The sequence below is a fragment of the Argiope bruennichi genome, chromosome 11 (assembly GCF_947563725.1).
Source record: "Argiope bruennichi chromosome 11, qqArgBrue1.1, whole genome shotgun sequence".
Classification (NCBI taxonomy): domain Eukaryota; kingdom Metazoa; phylum Arthropoda; class Arachnida; order Araneae; family Araneidae; genus Argiope; species Argiope bruennichi.
In genome coordinates this window covers 34905475-34929269 of record NC_079161.1, presented here as the reverse complement: position 1 = coordinate 34929269, position 23795 = coordinate 34905475, and the positions used below count along the sequence as shown (strand labels likewise).

Genomic DNA, 23795 nt, shown 5'->3' with positions numbered 1-23795 from the left:
CCTTGAAATAGCCATTCTTTGTGGAATTTGAGAGTAATTCTTGCATAAATTTACCTGTATTCAACAGCTTGTAGGAAAATGTTCTTTTTTTTAAAAAAAACTATAATTTTATTTCAATTTTCAAAGAAAATATTTATTAAGCAAAATTATAAATATTCGTTAATTTCAATGAGAAACCATTAGAAGCTTGAAAGTTTACAAGCATGACCAACTTACCGATGTCGTAGTATCACTTTCATTATCTTCTGCTACAGAATCTGCTTTCATTGGCGCAGGCGGCACTGGGGTATCAGAGGTCTGACTCAGCAGCAGAAGCCGAGGATCACCCATTCTGCTAGCCTTCAAGGACAGCGATCTGCGATGACCAAAGGAAGATGCCCTGGCACGCCGACTTTTCTTCCACCATCTGTGAAGGTCTTCCACCTATAAAGGAATAACAAAGTGGTCGAAAAGATTGTTAGTTTCAAACCTTGTCTTTACTTATATTAAAGGAGTATTCTTGTGCATACCACCTATTAATCGCCAAAACAAGTCGCCAAAAGTCTGGAAAAGTCATTTTTAGTTTGTCAAAACATAAATAAAACACAAAATTAGTTATAAGGTTGAAATTTCGCATGCGATCTTAAATCTAAATTATAGATTTCTGTCAAATTTTAAAATTCCATTAATTATAGATTTCTGTCGAATTTTGGGAATTCCAGCTATGAAAGTCTATTTGTTCTTGAGCCTGTAAATACAATAATTCAAAATCGTATGAATTTAATACAAGAATTACAAATTCTTATCAAATTTTCGATCAAACTCTTTACGGGTTGATTGCTGATTGGCATGTTTATTCCCATGTTTTTGAATATCTATACTACTATTATAAATGTGAAAGTTTGGATGGATGGATGTTTGTTAGTCAATCACGCCAGAACGGCTGAACAGAATTGGATGAAATTTAGCTGAGAGATAGATTATAGTCTGGAATAGGACATAGGCTACTATTTATTCCGGTTAATTGAATGGTTAATTGTTTATTAATTAAAAACTAACTTTCCCGCCAAAAGTCGCCAAATGAGTAAAGCTTCAGGGTTTTTTTCCCACGCCAATCAGATTAGGCTTAACATGCTTTTGACTATTATTTCAAACGATTCTGTTTATTTTCTTAGTGTTCGATACATTTAAAATTAAACATTTTAATTAATCGATCTTTCGGATTCATTCTGAAGTACTTTTGAATTAAAATAAAACAGAATAAAGGAAATTAAAATTTTATAATCTATATTGCGTTACCCCAACTGTCGTAGAAAATTCATACATTTGTGTTGACCCAATTAGCATTGAAAATTCACGCATGCGCAGGAGTAACAAAAAATAAAGTAATTGATGCTATAAATTCTAATCTATTTTCACACGTACCAAGTCGCGGGTAAAAGCTAGTGATAAAATAAAAATAAGTGAGCTGAAATTTGCAATTTTTTTCTTTTTACCAAAACTGTAGATAAAATAAGGCAATAAAATTGTAGATAAGATAAACAAATGTTGATAAAATCATTCAACTGAACAAGGTACTGATCGAAACTCCAAGTACGATTGTCTTCATAATAAAACAAGTTAATACCAGATTTACTAAACTGATCGTAAGTGATGAATTTATCTGTTTTGTGGTCCAAGGTAGGGTTCATTATGAGATTATAATTTTAATAAGATGCTTAATTTGGTTTCCCATTTCAACAAATTTTTATCTTGTTAATGATTTATTTTACATTAATATGCAGATTTCCCCTTTAGCTTCCAAAAATGGAAGAAAATCACGTGATTTAATATTCGAGAAAACATTGAAAGCAGTTAGAAATCTCATCACAGCGATGAAATCATTGCTGAAAATAATGCAAAAATATTTATTAAAAACTGTCAAAAATCAGGAAGAAACTGGAAATCCTTTAAAAATTAATCAGTAAAAAACATTTTTTTAATTTTTAAAATGACGTAAAAATCAAACATGTGCGATAATATTTTGAGAAGTTGTAATAGAGAATTTTAAAAATTTCTCTTAATTTTTAATTAATTAAAAAATTTTAAATTCCCTTCAAAGTGTACTTTTTTTTACTTTTTAAAGCATACCTACGCCGAATTTCGTAACTTTATGCCTAATAATAAATCTTGCAAAGCACCAAAACAGCCTGCAAATAAATTATCGTTGCTTTTCTGATTACACATTAATTCATTCGAAAGTGAAGATTGTGTGCTGGATGAAATGACTTGAAGACACAGGTTGACTTTTATGTGGTTTATTGGTAACATCAACAACAAAAGGCACATGATTACGCCTTAGTGTAGTAGGCCTAGAGAACTACACATAAAATTTCTCGAGAGAGAGAGAGAGCCGAGATCACACTCCCCATAGTACAGGAGTCAAGATCGCTTCTACCGGAAAAAAAAAAATACTAAACAACAACAGGGAGACCACGTGATACATGATTGGCAGCTAGCTCCGCCCAGGAAGATCACGTGGTTAACTGAATTCTTAACACAGCCTATTAGCACAAAATACCAAACAGCATTGTTACGCCTGCCATATTTCTTGGCATTCAGGACGTTGAATAACATCTTGTGCTAATAGGGCGAAAAACACTTCATTTTATATATATAGACACTTCAAATGTAAATTTAATATATTTACTTACCGTACCTTCTCCCCATTCTTTAATACTAGAATTGAAGTACATGACAGCTATGTACACTCCAAACATCATCAAGAGCAAAACAGATTCGACACTATAGAGAACAATAATATTCTATGTATGCTTTCTTTTGCTTAAAATATAAATGAAGAGAGTACAACAATCACTTAAAGATTACATCTCGGTATTTAGCAGAATGTCTTTGACCTCTTCTAAATGATTTTTTGATGATGTCAGCTGCCCAATTATCAATGCTTGTGTGTGTATATATATATATATATATATATATATATATATATATATATATATATATATATATATATGTATGTATGTATGTATGTATATATGTAGACAGTCTAAATAACAGAAGGTGTTGATAGACAAAGCAATAGTAACACCATCGGGGAATACAACATACTTTATTAATGAGGCATAGAACCAGCTGTAATATGAAAAATGATCTGAATGAGTCAAGAATTTGAATTACATAAATTATGAATAGTATTTTAATGAATATTAAATTTTCGCTGTGAAAAAATCAGTGAAGGTTACATTGAGAAGACAGTAGAAGAAATGGTCAGTAGATTCTCTTCTCGAAAAAAACATTACGGTAGTTCAATAAAATTGATTTCAAGTGGCTGAGATAGCCAAAAGAGAATTGTGATTTCATCTTTATTCTTTTTAACGAACTCCCTGACAGATTTAATTTGTTCGGATTAGTCAGTTATTGCGATAAAATGCTGCATGTCCAGATGGAAACGATGTTTCCACCATTGGATTCAACAGTTGGCTAAAATGTTAACATTGTCACTACCAATTATTCAATTATCCAGTATGATGATAAGACCTACAAAAAAAAAGCGAGACGTGACTCAAATCATGACAGTGTCACTGCTTCCAGCTGGACAAAAGCTGGCTAATGTGCTTGTGACTGTATTTTCTAGACGGAGTACATAATCCCTGATAAAAGAAAAATTTTCCCATCAGTATTCCACTTGATTTTATGGATCTGGCAACAACTGAAACTATGCGCTGCATTCACATTTCTCAAATGTGGTATTAGAATTGCTTCTCTAAATAATTTTTTTGTTCATATCATTCCATTCTGTTTTTATTAATATTGAAATATGCAGATGTTGATTGAGTTTTGAGATCGCTTTGGCTGCGGCTATTTTCTTCTTTGAAGCTTATAATCTATATCAATATTCTGCGATATCTTTCAATAAGTTTGGACTTTCATCTGCATTTATAATTGATAGAAATTAGTCTTAGCATATGGTATTAGTTTTGATTGCCGAAACGATTTCTCGAAAAATACCGTGTCATTATAGCTGTTAGAGCTTCATTGGGTCAAAAGTAAACAAAGTTCATTATTTGAAAGTCTGTAAAGTCTGACATAACGCTATGAAATAATGAAATTTCGCATACTATACTTTATAACGGCTTTAGTATTGTACATTAACATATGTATCACTTGCATGAAATAAACAGTTGTGGTAGTATCTATGTGCCATTAACGTGGCTCAGTTTTGTTAAAATCACAGATATTAAAGGGTGTTCCATTATTTTACCCATCTACTTAGATTTATCCCTAATGACACATTTATATTACGTAATGACAGCATAAACTAAACAAAAGAACAGTTTTCCTAAGACCCTTAATTCCAGAAAATCGTAATAGAATAGCGATAGCATCACATTAGGTTCACTTGAAAGAGCCTTACTGAAAATATATAACTCGAGATCTCGTAAAACAAACGGATTTTTTATTAGGCCATTTATAAGAAATTATGTATGTAATATTGATTATGATAGAGAAAGACTTGCTCTATCATAATCAATTGCTCATATGAACTGTTGCTCCAATCAATATCATACCTCATGCTTATATTGATGCATCAAATAAAAGAAAATAGTAACCGGAAGTGACATTATTGCTTTTTGAGTGTAATTTTTTGGGAAACTAAAGGTCATAGATGTAAACTATGCAGAAATAATTGTAATGCAGTTTTCGAATTGATTCGAAAGTAATTAATAGATTAAAAACGATGAAATGAACTTTACCTTGTGACGACATTGTCCTGAATGATGCAGATGAGAGTTGTGACCGAAAAGATATAAACCAAGGAATCTCTTGAAATCGGGAACCAGTCTACGGATGATTCCTGAAATTTAAAATAAAAGTAATTATGGGAAATATGAAGACTTTCTGCTGATCGAAATAAAACATTCTATACTTTTCCAATCTGATTACAGTCTGTCTTGTCTACAGCCAACATTATTAGTAGAAATTTTTTTTAAAAATTAATTAAAACTGTCTCTTTAAAAAAACCTTAAATTTTGTGGTGAAAGCTTGTAAGCCAGTTAACAGCTACGCTACCCGAGCAATAGCTTTTGTATTGTGGTCACGTTACTGGGCTACGAACCACAAGGCCCCATGTTCTATCCTCGCTTATTCCAATCCGCTACATTGGTGACCTCGGACGATGAACCTGCCACCTTCGTATAACTGTTGTGGCGCGATCTACCCACAGAAAACCAAAGTCATCAGATTCACTTGATGCAGCAACGCAAAGTCGTCAGACTCACTTGACGCAGCAACAGCATCAGCAACCACACACGCTCTTCATAACGCTTGACGCTACTCAAATGGGTACAGGCGCATTAGATTCAACAGCTAATACATCACCACTCAACAGCCATATCGTTCGTCTCACTTCTAGAGGGAGAGTCTTTGGTGAAAGCTTATAAGCCAGTTAACAGCTATGCTACATGAGCAATTGCTTTTGTTTTGTGGTCATGTTACTGGGCTGCGAAGCACAAGGTCCAAGGTTCTATCCTCACGCATACCGATCCGCCACAATTTTTGATGCCTATCCTGAAACATTATCTTATAACAAGATAATGTTTCAGGATAATCAATCAATCTTGACATTTTCTGGCTTAATTGGATCAACTGTTTCATTCTGTGAGGGACGATTTTTTTGCTTCATGCAATTTATATAAAGAATATCAGCCTAAAAATATCATCATACTAATGTAAGGGAACATTTACCATCGTGATAGCTCTTTAAAGAAATATTTTAAAATCTCTGAAAGTGGATCCCAGAAACTTTTTCGTATACTTTCTAATGATGTATTTATATATTATTTATTAATGATGTATTTGTATATTATTAACTGCATGCAGTAGGTGATAAATAATTACGAAGGAGCATATTAGAGTGTAATCTTTAATGATGTTTTTTGACGATTTATCTTTGGGATGCATTGCAAAGTACCAAAAAGTATCAAAGTACCATTTTGCAAGTACCAAAAAGAATCGAAAATATATGTTAAACCCTTTTTTATCAGACCGATTGAACCCAAAATTTGACTCAAAATTACAACTGCTGTCAAAAATTTGCATGCCAAATTTCATATATTTGATTCATTGAAATTTTTGAGCCATCACATTTACCTGCTTGTGAAAATATAAACCAACAAAGGGTCATCTCCACGGATTTTGGTCCGAAATTGATGCGCATCTCACTTTAAATGTTCAATCCATGTACTGAATTCTATCTAGTTACCTCTTTTCTTTTCTTTTTTTAATTTTCATTCTAATTCATAATCGAATATCCAGATAAAAACATTTCCTGTAAATGGACTTAGTTTCAAATTTGATAGAAATCTAAAAATTTAAAATCAGATTTCCTGTAAATAGCCAAATATATTGTCTGAATATATTTCCAAATTTATCCAAACAGGAGAGTATTCTGCTTGCGTAAGAATTTATCCATTTACAGGATCCATATGCAAATTTATCCATTTACAGGAAATTTGGAAATATATCCAAATTTCCTGTAAACTGGAGGGAAACAGATTTCCTGTAAATGGACTTAGTGTAAAATTTGATAGAAATCTACAAATTTAAAATATAGACAGTACACTAAATTTCATTAAGGTAACTCAAAATGTTTTTGAGTTAGATTATTAAAAGATAGACGTAATTCCAATAATTCAAACTCTCAACTCTCAAACTTCAAAACTTCTTCAACTTCTCAACTTCAAACTCTCATCAAACTCTGAAGCTTGGAATGTTCGACAATTACAATATTTTGTCTTTTTACATTTTGTATACAAAAAGAAGTCTTTAGCAAACATGTGAATGGAAGATTTGATGAAACAATAAAAAAAATTTGAATTACTGTAAAAAAAAATTAAATATTATTACAAAAAGCATTAATAAAGAATAATACTTAATACTTAATACTTTAGCATTGTAACAACACGTGAGTGAAAGATAAAATTGAAGTGCGTTATATTACAAAAATTAAAGTATTATTGCAAAGTATATTTATAAGGAACAACCTGGAAAAATTTATTAAAATATTATCGAAAGTAGCAAGAAAATTAAATTAATGGGGGTGAAAAGTCAATTCTTTTCTATTTAAATATGGTATAAAAAACACTTTTATGCTCTAATATATTCTGTGGATGTTGAGGAAAATTAATTTTATTGATTATTTTCATAACTTAATTTTATTAATCAATTTACCATTAATTAAAAATGTTACTGAAAGTCTAAAAAAAATCTTCTTAACTGCCTACCTACAACCCAAGAAGTAACTATGTACCTCATTTAGAGCTCTGAGCTCTATTATCTGACCCGCTGAGTGAGCTCTTCTATAAATAAAGAAATTCACAGAAAGTATGCAAGTCTTATTCATTAGCATTTGAAAATAAACAAACAAAATTTCAAAAGTCATTTTCGCATTTTCTGAAGAGACGATGTTATTGTATAAACAGCGTTGAGAAAAATAATTTTCTTTTAGTCCTAATATCCCTTGGCGGAGATAACGCTTCTCGTATCTTAAAAGAGGTGAAGTTTTGAACTTAAAAAGGACGAAAATTCCCCATGCCGTCATAAAACCAACACATAAATACGCCAAGAAGGAACTATTTGAATTTGTAAACATACGTGACCTCAAATAACGGTCGCCAGAAACGATAACTTTAAATTAAAGATGCCTCCATTATAATTTAGATTCAAATAACTTCCTTAACGATAAAAGATCTTTGTGTCTCAAGGTTACGAGAGTGGAGTCTTTGTTGTGATATTGCATAAAAGGCATAAATTAATTTTGAGTAATTTTGGTGAATAAAATATAAAAGATATATTACGGTCCTTTGAGTTTTATTTGCAAGTTAAGGGTGATATCTGTTATCACAGTTTTTTCTTGTTGCATGATGACAGCATCTTTAGTTTCTTGCTTTTTACTTTCTCGTTTAAAAGAAGTTCATAAAACGATGGTATTGTGATCGTTTAACATTTAACCTCGGGATTTTAACAATCTCCATATTTCAAACCAGCCTGTGTCTAATAGCGGAATTTTAACTAAGCATACTAAGTTGCTGAGAGAGCTGAGAGACAGCCGCTTAAGGTACGGAACTAAATTCGGGATGAATTTTTTCAATAATATTAGACAATAATTAAATTTCTGAATATTTGCATAAAATAGATCCATAAAACCAAAAAAAAAAAATAGTTAAGCCGCAATTTGTTTTTTAAAAAAATGGAAAAAAGGGTGTGTGTTTTTGTGTGTGTGGCTAAAAAGAGCTATAAAGTAAAAATCTTCTAGTTTAGAGGTTTATCAAATGATTTGCTTAAAATTTTGCAGATAGATTAAGAAATATATAATATATCTCCTGAACTAAAAAAATGAGTTGTATTTCTATCCATTCTTTGAATATTGGAATTCAAAAAAATAACATGAAATTTCCTTTTTTTTTTTTTTTCACATTGTGAAGCATGAAAAAAAAAGCTATAAAATGTTTCTAAATGAATAGATTAATTATTCTCCAGTTCAGAAAATAAGAACATATTGAAGAATTATAATACCAAATAACAATAAATATGCATTAAATTTTAATTTATAAACTTTTCCGTAAGAAAATTCTATCAGATAATAGAATTTATGGAAATGGCATCTAAAGACGAAAAATAGCCTTAAAACGAATGTAAATGAAAATATAAAATTTAGTATAACTTCCCCAAAAAATAGAATTAAAAACAAAATTCGAACAGTTTTATAAAGAAATCTGTTCAAGAATTAAGAATATTAATTTTTTAAAATCATAATTTGGCAAAAAATTGATTTTTTACGGCAGTCACCTACCTTATAAATTTTATTTTCCTAATTGACGAATAAATAATTTTACAAAAAATATAACTTCTGTTAATAGACTAAGTAATAGAAGAGATAATAAATAATTTTAAATAATTAAATAATAGACAATATTAACATTTTATAAATATTAACTACTTTTGGCGACTAGTTAATTCGTCCAGATTATTGAGATTCAGGCTGTTAAACGATTAATATACAATGCATTTTTTAAATATATTATTTTTTCATATGACTAAAAATATGTATTCAATTGAATCAGTTCGCTGCAAATTAAATCTATACTTATATAAAGCTCAATGTGTGTGTGTGCGTGTGTGTGTGTGTTGGCGCTCTACAGGCCAGACCGTTTGACCTGCAGCAAACAAATTTGGCACATGCATACCTTGGAGGTCGGGAATGTGCACCTGGGGTCCCTTTTATTGAATTTTTAATTAGAATTTTAATTATTAATTAAAAACTAACTTTCCCGCCTAACAAATCTTTTCATTTCCCCACCGCCAAATGAGTGAGGCTTCAGTTGTTTTTTTTCACACGCTAAAGAGGATAGGCTTAAGAAATTTTGGGCAGATTATTTCAAAGGATTCTGTTTATTTTCTTAATGATCATTTAAAATTAAACATTTTTAATTAATCGATCTTTCAGATTCATTCTGAAGTACTTTTCAATTAAAATAAAACAGAATAAAGGAAATTAAAAATTTCTAATCTGCATAGCGTTACCCCAACTGGAGTAGAAAATTCACGCATTTGCGTTACCATAATTGGCGTTGATAATTCAAGCATGCGCATTGTGTTCTGATTGTCAACGGATACGGACTTGGTTTTGAAGGCTTAATATGTTTTCAACAGATTATTTCAAACGATTCTGTTTATTTTTTTAGTGTTTGATGCATTTAAAACTAAACATTGTTAATAAATCGATCTGTTCATGATTAATCTGAGAAAATTTTGTTGAAAACTTCTTGAGATATTATATAAATTAAGAAAAATATTCTTTAGTGTCCATAAGGTTTAAATACTCAGCGACTCTGTTTTCAATACTCATATTAAAAAAAATGCTTCATTTCAGTAAAAAATATATTATTATATTTATTGCAGTTTAATCATTTCCACTTTAATTTAAAGCATAAATTCTACGGGAGCTAACAGAAAATGAGAGATATACATATTACGTTACATATACATATTACATATGAAGGCCTTTATAATATTATGAGTAAATTATATGACTATTAAAATTTGAAGTTTTAAAATATTTTAATGAAGAAGCAATTAAAATGAGAGTTCCACAAAATATTTAATTATTAAAATTTTAACGAGCATTAACATTGGTGAACCAGCAGCTCGCCAAAGGCGGCTAGTAGTGAATATTTTGAGAAATAAAAGCGGGAGTAAAAATCTTGCTAAGGAGTTAAAAATTGGCAAAAGCATCCCATTGAATGTTTTAACTGATGTTTGTATTCCAACTTAACATTTAAAATCATTATTATTGTTAGAGACTGTGTTTCAAATTGCATCAAAAATATTAAAATTAAGGAAGAAAAGTGTATGAAAATTAAATCGATGTTATTAAAAAAGTAATTCTTTGAGTATTAAGGTAAATGCAAAGACCATTTTTTGAAGATAACTGTTTCGAAGATATGAACATTTATTTCCTATATAAAACGCGTATTGGATTCAAAAATAAAAATGAAACTTCCGTTTCATGGATATCATAAGCGTTTACAAGTGTAATTCCATTGAGGTTCAAAGCCTAAATTTCAATTATGATGAATTAAAATAGGTATTCAGTTTAGAACAAAATCCTTAATGAGTTCATCGTCTGTTGGTCTATAATTTCATAAGCGTGTAAAGTGATAACTCCAAAACACATTGTCTTAAATATATAAAATTCGGCATAACATCTTGTGGCTACAGTTATAGTTCTGTGTCATATTTTAATTTTAATTGGTCAGAAAAAAGGATTCCAAAATACAAATTTGTTATCCTATCATTTGTGTATTAACAGTATCTTGTCAATTTATAGCCAAAAAGAATTTCCAAAAATAGTACACTGATAAGATCATCCGATACTATTGTACGACAATGGCATACAGATAATAAAACACAAACACATTTATCAGAGAGTACGCGAGAAAGTTTTGGGGAGACCACGCCCGTTAGTTTAACTTCATTATTTTTTTTGTAACATATTATCAAATATCAATGATGTTTGGAACATAATCAATCATCTTCGTATTTTTCCCTAATAGAATATTATCTACTATATTAATTATCTCAAAAACTTCATGAAAACATGTTTTACTCATCAGTGTTTGTGAGAAAAATGTGGTTATTTAAAACAATAAATATTTATAGTAAAAATTTAAGAAAAATTTTCATAAGAATTTAAGACTAGAACAATAAATAGTATTAAAGATTAGATAAGAATCGTATATCAAAGCAATTGTTGAAAGCTATCTTGTGCCAATGTTAAAAGTAAGAAAGTAAAAATACGTTATATATTAGCACTCGTTGGAATTCTAACTCACCCAAAATCAAACGCTTTTTAAACATCTTAATACAAATAAAAGTCAATGTAGCTATGCATGGATTTCGTTTCACGTCTTTTTCTAAGAAAATGGTCTGAATTCAACAAACCTTTGCTTAGTTAACATTTAAAACAAGAGAAACAATTTTATTAAATTTGCAAAGTGCTTAAATTCATTAAATATTGACTTCATTTGGAATTAACCGAAACTTTCCCATTTTCCCCAGTAACTAAATTTCGCCGATTAAAATATTCCACAACAAATATTTTTATAACATCTGAAAATAAAATTCAAAATTTTATTTTCCGATGATATTAATCTCATTTCCATATACAGTGGCACAAAAAATTGAGAGAATTAAAAACTTCTGTTCTGACGATGTTTTTTCAAATGACGCCAAGCAAAGAACAATTTGTGTGAGTACTGAAATAGACCGCTGCAGTTTCACGTTATGAGAAATCCTGTCAGAAACATCGCGAACAGAAGTTTTTAATTAATTAATTATCTCAAAATATTCAGTAAAACTTTACTTACTCATCAGCATTTGTGACAAAAAAATATGAATACAAAAAATATTAATAAGTGACAGAGAAAATTGGCTAAAAGTAGTTTTTAAAAATCGTTTGGTTCAATTGATATACTCAGTTTTAACTATAAAACGTTTCAGACGATAAAAAAAGTACTTTACTTAATAATACTTTACACAAAAGTAACTATTGCATTAAAAATGTTAAATATGAAAATATTACATAATAGAGAAGGTATTTTGATCCATGATACAAAGGTTATATCAGTTCAAAAAATATTATAAAATTGCAGATAAATAAAAATAAAATTGAAGACGATATAAAAATCACAGACGTTGTAAAATAAAATTGCAGACGATATAAAAAGTACAAATGTTATAAAATAAAGTTGCAGACGATAAAAAGATTTCATTTATTATATTTTATATATAATTAGCTAAAATATTAAAGTATGTTAAGATTGCAATTTTCATGTTTTTTACAAATGAAAAACTTAATAATAGTCATAAAAATTTTAATTAATAGTCATAAAAATTTCATTAAAACCTTGCTTATATTTCAGTTTATATGCGAAAAGTAACGAATCTATTTATTAGCAAGCTTCTGTTTTAACGTATCTGTAAACAAAAGTCTATTTAATAACTTATTTTTATTGCAAATCTAATTTTATAAAACACAAAGCACAACATTCTTCTATAGTTTGCAATTTTATTTTTAATGAATGAATTTTGGAATTCTTCTCAAAAAAATAAAAAGCGTTGCTAAAAATATTTAGTTAACAAAACGAAAATGATGAAAATTATAATAGAGAATAGTTCCATTTATCATATAATTTGAATTATTTATTAAATTTCAAAAAATAAAAAAATAAAAAGATACAGTGGCTCAAACAATTGAGAGTACACCTTACTTTTACTTGATAAATCCGACTTTCAATATAAATAACACATTACAGAGAAGAGCAAACATGTTTTTATTTTTACACATAACAAATGGTTTAATTTAGAGTAAAAATAAAGAAAAACAGACGAAAATTTTCTAAATTGAAAAGTTTCAGAAGCATTTTAAATAAACATACGCAGAAATTTGCCTCAAAAAATTGAGAATACACCAATGAAATTCTTGTAATATCATGCATAGAAAGAATGTGTCACTATTAAATTGCATGTCTTTTGGTTCTTATAATGGCCTCTAAACGTCATGGTACCGATTTGACCCATGTTTGGTGGTATCTGAAGATATTTAACCCTATTCTTCATGCAACACTCGTTTTAAATGGGTTTTGTTTCTAATTTTGTGTTTTTGAACCACTGCTTCGAGTGTGGCCCACAGATATTCAATGGTATTGATGTCTGGTTACTGTGGTGATGTGTGCAACTGCTGTTTACAATGAAAAAGACACCATATTTTGACGTTATGTGTATTCTTTTTGGGGTCGTTTTCCTACTGAAAAATGAAATTTCCATCTAAACCCAAATTTTTAGCACTTTTCTTTAGATTGCTGCGAAGTATATCCAAGTAAACCATATCGTTTATAATGCCATCTATAAATATTAAATTTCCTTCCTCGGATGAAGCCATGCAACCTCAAATCATGACGGAATCACCATCATGTTTACTCTCGGACGTAAATTTTTTGGATCCAAAGCAGTATTAGGCTTTCTCCATACACTGCGATGGCTGTCACTGCCAAAAATGTTGAGTTTTCTTTCATTACTAAATATAGCTTTCTTCCAAAGGTTATTGGTCTTCAATTGATGAGTTTTTAGAAACTTCAAACGCTTTTTCTGAATTTGCAAGCTCATGAACGGTTTCTCTCTAACAATGCGATTTTTATATCCAGCTTGTCTAATGGCATTTATCACAGTTTCAGCACTAACACTTTTGCCTATGATTTGAAAATTTTCTGCAACAAGTTGGATGAACCATATGGTCGCAGCAATCTAAAGGAAAGTGTTAAAAATTTGGGTGTAAATGGAAATTCCATTTTTTCCCCAAACAGAATTCCATATTTTACCCCAAACAGAATGCACGTAACGACAAAATATGGTGCCTTTTTCATTGTAAACAGCAGTTACACGCACCACCACAGTACCCCGACGTCAATGCTATTGAATATTCTTGGATCATAATTGAAAAAGTGGTTCAAAAACACAAAATTGGAAACAAAACCCACTTAAAACAAGTGGTGCAAGAAGAATGGGGTAAAATATCATCATATACCATCAAAAATTGATCTAATCGGTACCACGACGTTTAGAGGCTATTATAAAAGACAAAAGTCATGCAATTAAATACTGACATGTTCTTTCTATGCGAGATATTACAAGAATTTCATGGGTGTATTCTCAATTTTTTGAGGCAAATTTCTGCGTATGTTTATTTAAAATGCTTCTGAAACTTTTCAATTCAGAAGTTTTTCGTTGATTTTTCTTTATTTTTACTCTGAATTAAACCATTTATTATGTGTAAAAATAAAAACATGTTTGCACTTCCCGGTAATGTGTTATTTATATTGAAAGTCGGATTTATCAAGTAAAAGTAAGGTGTACTCTCAATTTTTTGTGCCACTGTATATATATATATATATATATATATATATATATATATATATATATATATATATATATATATATATATATATATAATTTTTAATTACTGATATTTATATTTTATGTATTGTTTGCCAATGGATTTTAAAAAACCCTCTGCGCTTTTACGCATGCGTTAGGGTGGGTTTAATTCGTCAAAATAGGGGTGAGAGGAAAGATGAAAGGAGGAGATGTTTACATTTAATAAAATAAACTAACTCGGATTACAAGTGGACTGAATTAAAATAATGTGGTCAGAAATTACACGATACTCACATACACGTGAAAAAAAAATTGAACAAAAAATATCTAATAAGGGGAGAATCAAGCTCAAAGAATTCCGGAAATGCGCTCACCCTTCAGCGTCTCACCCCTTAGAGAGATAAAATAGTCGAAAAGTGGTCGTCTCAGGATATTGAATCGAACAGTATTTATTTGCTTTTTCTTATCATTATTATTGCATTTTTGTACTTTTATCTTATAAGCATATTTATTATTTTGTTTTTATGGAATGTAGATTTCTTATATGATTTAGTTCTATATATTTCCTATGATATTTTAAAATATTCTTCATTATCATCAATGATCCCGCATGCTTAAATAGGACGGAATTATTATTTATATATTATATCATCTACTAACTACCAATTTTACACGAAGTCTGAATTCAATTAAGTCTAAATAAGGTATGTATGAAGTATGTCTAAACATGAATAAATATAAAATATCAATACTCTATATCACGCAAAGTCGAATAAATCATTTAGTAAATATGAAAATGAAATAAAAAATCAACGAATCAAGTGTGAAACATTTTCATGTTATCGTTTTTCGAACTAAAAGCAAGAATCTTCAACGAAATTTTAGTTTATTTCCATATTCTTTTCATACATAACAAGCTTAGATGATTACATATAAAAATCAAATTATTACCCATCTTTGAAATATAGCGTAATATTAAAGATATTATTTAATGAGATTTCATTCATAAAGAGACAGTTTTTCATTATTATCTGACTAAATATTTTTAAGCGAGATTTATTCTACTTAAACGAATTTTCCGCAATAAATTGCGAGCGCAATATGGTAAAGCTTCCGTTTTCAGTAGAAAAGAACTGGAATTGAATATTGATTAGAAAAATCTCCGAATACCAGAAGCTGTTTTCCCCTACATCTTAGTCAGCACGTTTTATATCTATTCAAATTCTTTTCGAACTAATTTGCATGAATCAAAACTGCAAACTAATGGCTCATAAAAGAAATAAAAACGTTTGGATTTTCTACGCTTCGCTTTGAAAAACGTGGTGTGCGTATTTAAATTACTGTATTTTGCTGCTTTTTGATAGGCATCATTTAAATGTTTACGCTTTTTGGAGGCTCAATCTGAGATAAAAAAAAAAAAAAGATGCTTATTCAAGCAGCTATTAGATTACTGGATTTTGTTGGTCATTAAAAGCTGAATGTCGTGCTTCAAATATTCAATTGGAATCTTGATCCTTTTTATCTTTGATTAAATATTATTTTATTCAATCAAACTTCGTTTAAGAATAAAAGATATTACTTAATTCAGATGTAAAAAAATATAAAATATTATTTGAATAACACATTAGTAAAATTATTTGATTAAATATAAAAGATATATTAAAAAAGAATATTATTTGTTTTGCAAATATCATCTATTATTCTTTCCAGAAAAATGATTTCATAAGTATTATCTGCAAACGATTAAAATACATCGATTCTTTATGAAAAACTTTTTTTCGCAATTTAGTGATAAACGATTGTTTATCTGAATAACGATACTGTTATTCATAACATAGACAAATTATTAAAAAAAACGAGATAACATACTCTATATTTCAAATGCTATTAAGTAATGAATCTGTTTTGCAAGATATAAATTCTTTTTAAGTTGAAACTGAAGATGAGAGAAGTGGTCTTTGATTCAAAGTAATTGGCAGTATGTTTTTAAAATAAACTTCCAGCAATAAATTTTTATTTTTAACAAATCTCAGAAATTAATAATTTTTAAATACGAAAAGTAAAAAAAGGTGAAAATATAACTAATATTTAAAATCGCCTAAGATCTTTTGAACTGTTCTGAACTTCTGTTTGTTTGAATTAAATGTTATTTACTTGTTTTAAATTACTTTTCTCTTCTATTTTTTTTCACTACAATCTAGCAAATCTTTAATTGTTTTCTCTATATAAAGCATACAAAGAAGCTGTAGTATATAGTAAAAAAAATTCGAATTTGAGATTTTGTCGAATCTCTATATTTCAAACTTCTATAAATTCGAAAAGCCCAGTTTCGGAATCATATTTATCTGCTTGTGAGCATGATAACAAGAAACACTTCGAGCTAGAAGGATGAAATTTGGTATGTGGTTTTTACACAAAATTTGTAGATCTCCGTCGAATAGTGAACGAAATTCATTCAGAAGAAGTCTGTCTATCTGTCTGATAGCCCGAATGAAAGTGAATACGATAACGATAAAATAAAAATGGCAAGATAGATAAAATTTGGCTTTTGGAGGTTTAGTATCTAAAATGTGCGAAATTCACTTTAAAAAATATGCAATGCATATGTAATTCTGAACCAAATCTGTCAAAGACTTGACTGTCAATCTGTCTATACTTCTAAATTACGTAAAAGCGTTTATTCAAAAAACGCAATAAATTGAATAAATGAAATTTGATAAAGAGTTTAAATATCTAAAGTATAAATTTTTATAACTTATAATTGTATCAGATTTGTCAAAGATTTGACTGTCTAAAGATCTGAATTCTCATGTGCATGTATACGCGGTAACTCTATAAATGAATATAGTTCCAAAATCGTGGCTCTGTGTAAAACAGTGCTTTCAATTGATAGAAAATTGGTTCAAAATTGCTAACTTTACTATACTACGAAGAATAAAATTCTCAAGTGCAAGACCATGAATATAAAAGTCTAAGAACATTCAGTAGAGTACGTGACATTCAGGACCAAAATCCACAATTTATTGAGGGGGAAGGGTGGCTAACCCTTTTATTAGAGATTACGCGGGAAAATGTCGTTGAAACCACTCCTTCTGGTTGTAATCTTGTTATTTATTGTATTCCATACGAAGAAAAAGGGCGTGAAGTCACAGTATGACATGAGTAAATGCACAATCAGACGATAAATGGTAGGAGATAACGTGTTTTCATGGAATTGTGGTTTCTGTGTAGCATGATAATTATGATTCAATTTCCTCCCCCCCCCCCCTCAAAATGGTTCAACGCGTCATTAGATTGCGATTCATTTTTCGAGAGCTGAAAAGAAATAGTCTCAATAATAAAATTAAGGTTGGCACAAAATTCGCTTCCATCTCCAACTGAATAGTTTATTCGGATTGTGCTTATCACGGGAATTCACTCCGATTAAACATTTGGCAGGGGGAATCATACATAGGCGATTTTTCAATAGTTAAAATAATAAGTAGAGGGATATATAAGCTAATTACTTATGCTATACAAGCACACTAGTCAGACCCATTGATTATTTTTACTTTTTTTTTATTACGGTACAATTTAGTTTTTTTTTTTTTAAATTCCTCGAATTTATTTTAAAATAAGTTAAGTATGAATGAATTATTTCAATAATAAAATGAATAATGAAATTTTATTTTTTATACCAGATAATTATGTAAACTTTTCCATTTTCTACGTTTATTTATCTGTTTTAGACGGTTATCTCTCACTTTCATTACTCCTTCATTTTTATTTTCTCGTATATGAAGTATAAAGAAAGTATCGTAATCGTCAAGAAATTCGAACTCGAGATACTGTTGAAAATCCATATTTCAGGCTTCACTGATTTTAAAAAATACTTTTGGCATTCTGTCTGTATTTCTGTGAACACAATAATTCAAAAATGCTTTGAGCTAAACGGTGTCAAATTTTGGCTACAATCTGTCGGAAAATAAGGCATCCTACATGCATATTACCACAATAGGTTCCCTAAAATTCATCTAAAATATCTATATTTCGAAAATAATTTTTGATAGTGTCAAACAGGCATTCGTTGCCTCACCCAGGTCCGTAATTTTATGAGAGGAAAGAGAAATAAGACATTCGTTAGAGAGTGTGCGTGAAAGTTTCGGGAAGACTCCGACTAGTTGCGTAACAAATATTGTTTAGTATATTAAATATCGTCTGGTATCATTATCAATGCTGTTTCCAATTTATATCAAATTGGATTATTTTGAAACATTAAGCAGGAAAGTTAAGCATAAAATCTTAAAAATATTTGTGAAGCAAAAGTATTCGAAGAAAGGGAGGACGCATAAAGAAAACCCTAAAAAAATACCAAATACATGTTGTTTTTTTTAAATTTCCGTAGGAGAATAAATAAAAATGGCATCTGTGTTTTAAATTCTAGTATATTTTAAAAGTTTTTATAACCTATTTAGCAATTTTATTTAATATCTCATTTTATTACTACACAATAATTGAAGCAAATAATTTCATTACATATTTTTTCTTATATTAACATAAAATCATTGAGCTTAATAACTCAAGAAATCATTGAGAAAACTTTAAAAAAAAACTTTTATTAAATTTGAAATGTTTTCGTATACAATGGGATTCGGCTAACTTAAGCATTTTTAATTTCAGTTTTTCTTTGGCCCTTAAATTTCCTCTGAACGCAATGCTAAGATATCGTTTATAATGAAAATGTATCTATACAATTCAGAGAAAATTCTCTACATTCAGATATAATGAAAATTTATCTGTACAACAGAAAACATTGCAAAAAAGCACCTTTACTTATTTTAATTGTTTTTCCTTATTATGTATGTCTGCATCTTGTATTCTTAGTAGATAATATTTATAACTTTCAGTGTTTGCAAAATTTTTATTAATGTACGAAATATTTAACCAATTAAAAAACGTTTCACCTTTTCTTTAAAAATTGATCAAATGTGAAATGTGTTGTTTTTTTATGTTTTATTATATAATTTAATGTTTAAAATGCATAATTTTATTAAGAGCACTTTATTAAGTAGCTGAGATTACTTGTTTAATTATTAGTTATTAATTATTTTTAATTATTATGATTTTTAAATTATTACACTTTTTAAATAATTATTTTTATTTTATTGATTAAAAATGCTTGTTGTTCGTTTATTAATTATGCATTATTTACTAATACTGTTAGATATTATAAATAAATATTTATTGGCATTTTCAAGACGAAAAATGTCACTTTTTTTTCTGCATTATTTATTTTCAAATTTAGAATTTTTTTTAATTTGAATTTTTGTATAAAACTGTCCTTTACCATCATCCCATCATCTTCGAATGACTCAAGTTTGAATTCGGTATCAATATTTCTTTTAACCTTCTACGTTTCCATTTATGTTGGTACAATTTGATTTAAGATTTAGAAAATTACCTTTTGCTGTGAATTAACAAGCTTTGTTGCATTTATTTAAATTTCTTCATTTTTAGGATATTTTATTTCTAGAATTCTAATAAAAATATATATATGAAAATAAATTATCTTTCTAATTGATATGAAAAACGGAAAATGTTAGTTCAATCAAGCAATCCTCTCACAGTTTTTTTTTTTTTTTTTTTTTTTTTTTTTAAGAATTGCCTCAGAATATTTTTTAAGTGATTTTAAATATAGCGTAGGCCTCTTCTCTACACACTCGAACAACTTCGGATCGTTTACACGCCAATCTCACCGCTTCTATCCTGATCTTCCGACACTAACAAGCGACGTAGAACATCTTAGTTGGATGTGTGCGTGCGTCAGTAGAAACCTGTATTGTTTGAAGCCGCTCCCTTTTAAGTCTACGATTTTAGTTTATTTATTTATTTATTTTTATCAAAAGGCAATCCGTGCAATTTTTTTACTGTTTAGCAGGACAAATTGGATGTATGCGCTCTCCACAGTCTTTCGCTTTTTAATAAAATAGCTGTAAAATACGAAAAATCTCATGTATATTCCTAGCTAACAAATATTTTCTAGTCCGAAACCTCATAATGTTAATGTTATAGACTTGATTCGTCGATCTTTATTTTTTTTAACTACTCTTAATTACACCATGCACACGAAAAAAGTGTGTTTAATATCGTCCCAATGCGTTGTAGTATGAATTTAGTTACTAAAACAATGACAAATATTCTTATAATATTTTACTTTTTTTTTTTTCGTTTATTAAAAGTAGAGAAAATATTTGTAGAAATAAAATCGATAAGGTGAAAATGCTTATTTTTCTTTAATTTTAATGTGATATAAAAAATGTTTTTGCGAATTAATATGAATTTATGTTATCAAGGAAAATAATGTGAAGAATTTAATTAAATTTTATTAAAAATGCAGCAAAAATTAAATTAATTATTGCAAAACCTTCTTTGAAAAAACAGGCGTAGATTTCTTTAACGATTTCCTTCGTAATTTTAAGAAAATTTAATCTATTATCAGGATTTTTTTTTATCTAAGACCAGATGAACATAGCTTAACGTACCGATAAAGAAGGCAGAAAGAAGGAAAAAGAGAGTGGGAAAAGGCATTTTGGACTTGCATAGTTTTAGAAAGAAATTTGCGGACACAGGGTTTTGGTTCTGTAGGAAAATAACAGCCCGATCAACTTAAAGTGTAGATGAAGTCCGAGTGATTACGAAATTATTTTTAAAAAGTAGATTATTAGTAAATATTACATACATACACGTACTGTCCGTTATTGGATTCGAAAAACATCTGCGCCTTTGAGAATGCTTCAAGATGCGTTTATTCAGACAAAATAGGGATGAGAGGAAAGAAGAAAAGATGAGATGTTTACATTTAAAAATTAGGTGAACCTGGGTTATTTGCAGACTTATAAAGCGTAAACACTGATAATGACTTTTAATATTATGTGAAAAAGATATTAATCCCTAATAAAATACTTTAGAACAATTTTTATTTACTGTACGATGATTAAACATTAAATTATAATGAATAAATAAAAAATTTTCGTTCTTAAAATTTACTAATTTACTTTTTTAGAAAATAATATTCTTTTTTTCTGTAAAAACACTTCTTTCTTATTGGTTACTGAATTTTTTAATAACATTTTGAAATTAAAGGTAGATAATCTCTGTCATATTTAATAATATTATATAAAATATTAATTTTGCCACTTTTTGCTTTTTTAACTCAGTTGTGAATTAAAATAAAATAGTGAGATCAGAAACGATACGACAGTCAGAAAAACGCTGAAAAAAAGGGGGGGGGACTGAATGAAAATGTATCTAATGGGATGGAAATCAAAATCAAATAATGGCAAAGAATTTCGGAAATGCGCTAATTCTTCCGCTTTTCACCCCTTAGCGAGGTAGAATCATCGAAAATGGTCGTCTCTGGATATAAAAATGAACAATATACATGAATTTTTAAAGGTTGATGATTTCGAGATCTAGGATGAATGACGACGATGTGCAGAAATTTTCTCAGTCATGTGAGCATTAAAATAGGTAGACTTCCTATAAGGAATCTAATTAATATAATGACATTATATTTGTAAATTTTTCATCTGTCTTACTTGATTCCACAGCAGGAGTCCAGTAACCGCCGTCACCCCAAGTATATTGAACACAGCAGATCCAACGATTGTACCAATGCCAATGTCACCTTGAGTCACGAACGATCCTATAAAGCAACTCGGTCAACATCAGTCATTTCACTTGTTAAAAGCAGTATTGAATAAAAAATAAGAGCAATATATCAATTAACCGATTAGATTTTGAAAAATTATAATTAGAAATGTAGAGTATTTATTATCATGTGAGACATAATGTTGTTTTGTCTTGAGGTTTTTGAAGGCAACAAATTTTGAAGCCTCAAAATGCGTTGGCAACAAATTATTCCTTACTTTTTAATAGTTTATAATTGTTATGCGTTAGAATTATGTATTTGATGAACAGTAAAATGTTTAATGTGTAATCAGTGCGTTTACGAACAGCTTAAAATATCTTTGTACTTTTATTGATATACACATTGATTGTAATTGATTTCAGATAAAATTTTTAGATATAACTTCTGGTCCCTGATTCCGCCCAGTTGTCTGACATTAAAGACGTATTACTTTAATTGTCTTACTTAAGTTTTGTTTATTGTGTAGAAGAATTTTTCTAATGGAAAAGGGGGGGGGAGTATGGTGAATTTATTTCGTTATATATTTTAGTTAGTTAGAACCACAGACTGAATAGTGATATTTACAATTTTTTGTGATTTAAATAAATAAGTTGTTCTTTTACTTTTTTGTGATTCTTTATATACTGTTATAATTTATAAGTTGCAAATTATTTTTTTGTGATATTTATCCTTTCTAATTAAACTGGCAAATAAAACAAAGAAACACCTGTGTCTTCTTTCTTTTTCTAAAATTTCTAATACTGGTATTAAAACCGGTATCCCGGTATTAAGATCTAAAAAATACCGAATACCGGTATTGAAATTTTGGTCCGGTATTGCAATCCCCAGTTAGAACGTTTGCTCAGATAATGGAGCATTCGGCTAATACAGAATAAACTTTAAATAATGACTTCTTTTTCTTCAGTATACTTTCCAAAAATAGAAATTATAAATTAAATCTACAAACACCTATTAATATTTTAACAAATATTAAGTGTTATCAAACATTTTAGATGTATATTTAAAAAACATTAACTAGTTTTGAGGATACTCGAATGCTATTGATTTTTTTAAAAAAACTCCCCTTGCATTTTCTCAATGATTTTTTTTAAAAAGCAATCTGAAAGGAATATCTTCCCTCAGTCAAAACCGCGATATTTTCCGACATATTTGCAGCAGCAATGTATAACATTTATTCATACCAACATTTCAAGTATTTAAGAATGGAAGTGCATATTTTTTTTCCCCTTAAATAATTTCTAGCATTATAAAGATCACTTCTTGATAAGGATATTTTACAAGTGTTCGCATTAACGACCCAAGCGGGTAGATTAATTCGGTTGGTTTTTCATGTATTCGCATCTTGAGAATTAATTCTAATACAAATGTGACCCCTATCTCTTATACAAAATATAGAGAAAGTATAGTAATTATCAAAAAATTCGAACTCGAGATTTTGACGAATCTCCCCTTTTCAGACCTTCCTACGTTCGAAAGACATATTTTTTAAAAAATGTCCATTTCTCTGTATGTAACGAAAATAACTGAAAAACGCTATGATCTAGACAGACGAAATTTGGTATATGATCCTTGCACCAAATTTATAGATTTGTGTTAAATTTTGAGCAAAATCCGTTCAGTGGAAGTCTGTCTA

At 29.0% G+C, this 23795-nt stretch overlaps 1 protein-coding gene across 1 annotated transcript in view; it reads right to left on the bottom strand.

Moving 5' to 3' along the window:
• LOC129957708 (sodium/potassium/calcium exchanger 3-like) overlaps nucleotides 1-23795 on the bottom strand; it is a 46839-nt gene that overhangs the window by 7458 nt on the left and 15586 nt on the right. The window contains exons 4-7 of the mRNA XM_056070165.1: nucleotides 22050-22156; nucleotides 4734-4834; nucleotides 2673-2763; nucleotides 217-423 (exon numbers count right to left, since the gene is read on the bottom strand). Coding sequence (XP_055926140.1) covers nucleotides 217-423; nucleotides 2673-2763; nucleotides 4734-4834; nucleotides 22050-22156 — 506 coding nt within the window. The remainder of the gene's footprint in view (nucleotides 1-216; nucleotides 424-2672; nucleotides 2764-4733; nucleotides 4835-22049; nucleotides 22157-23795) is intronic.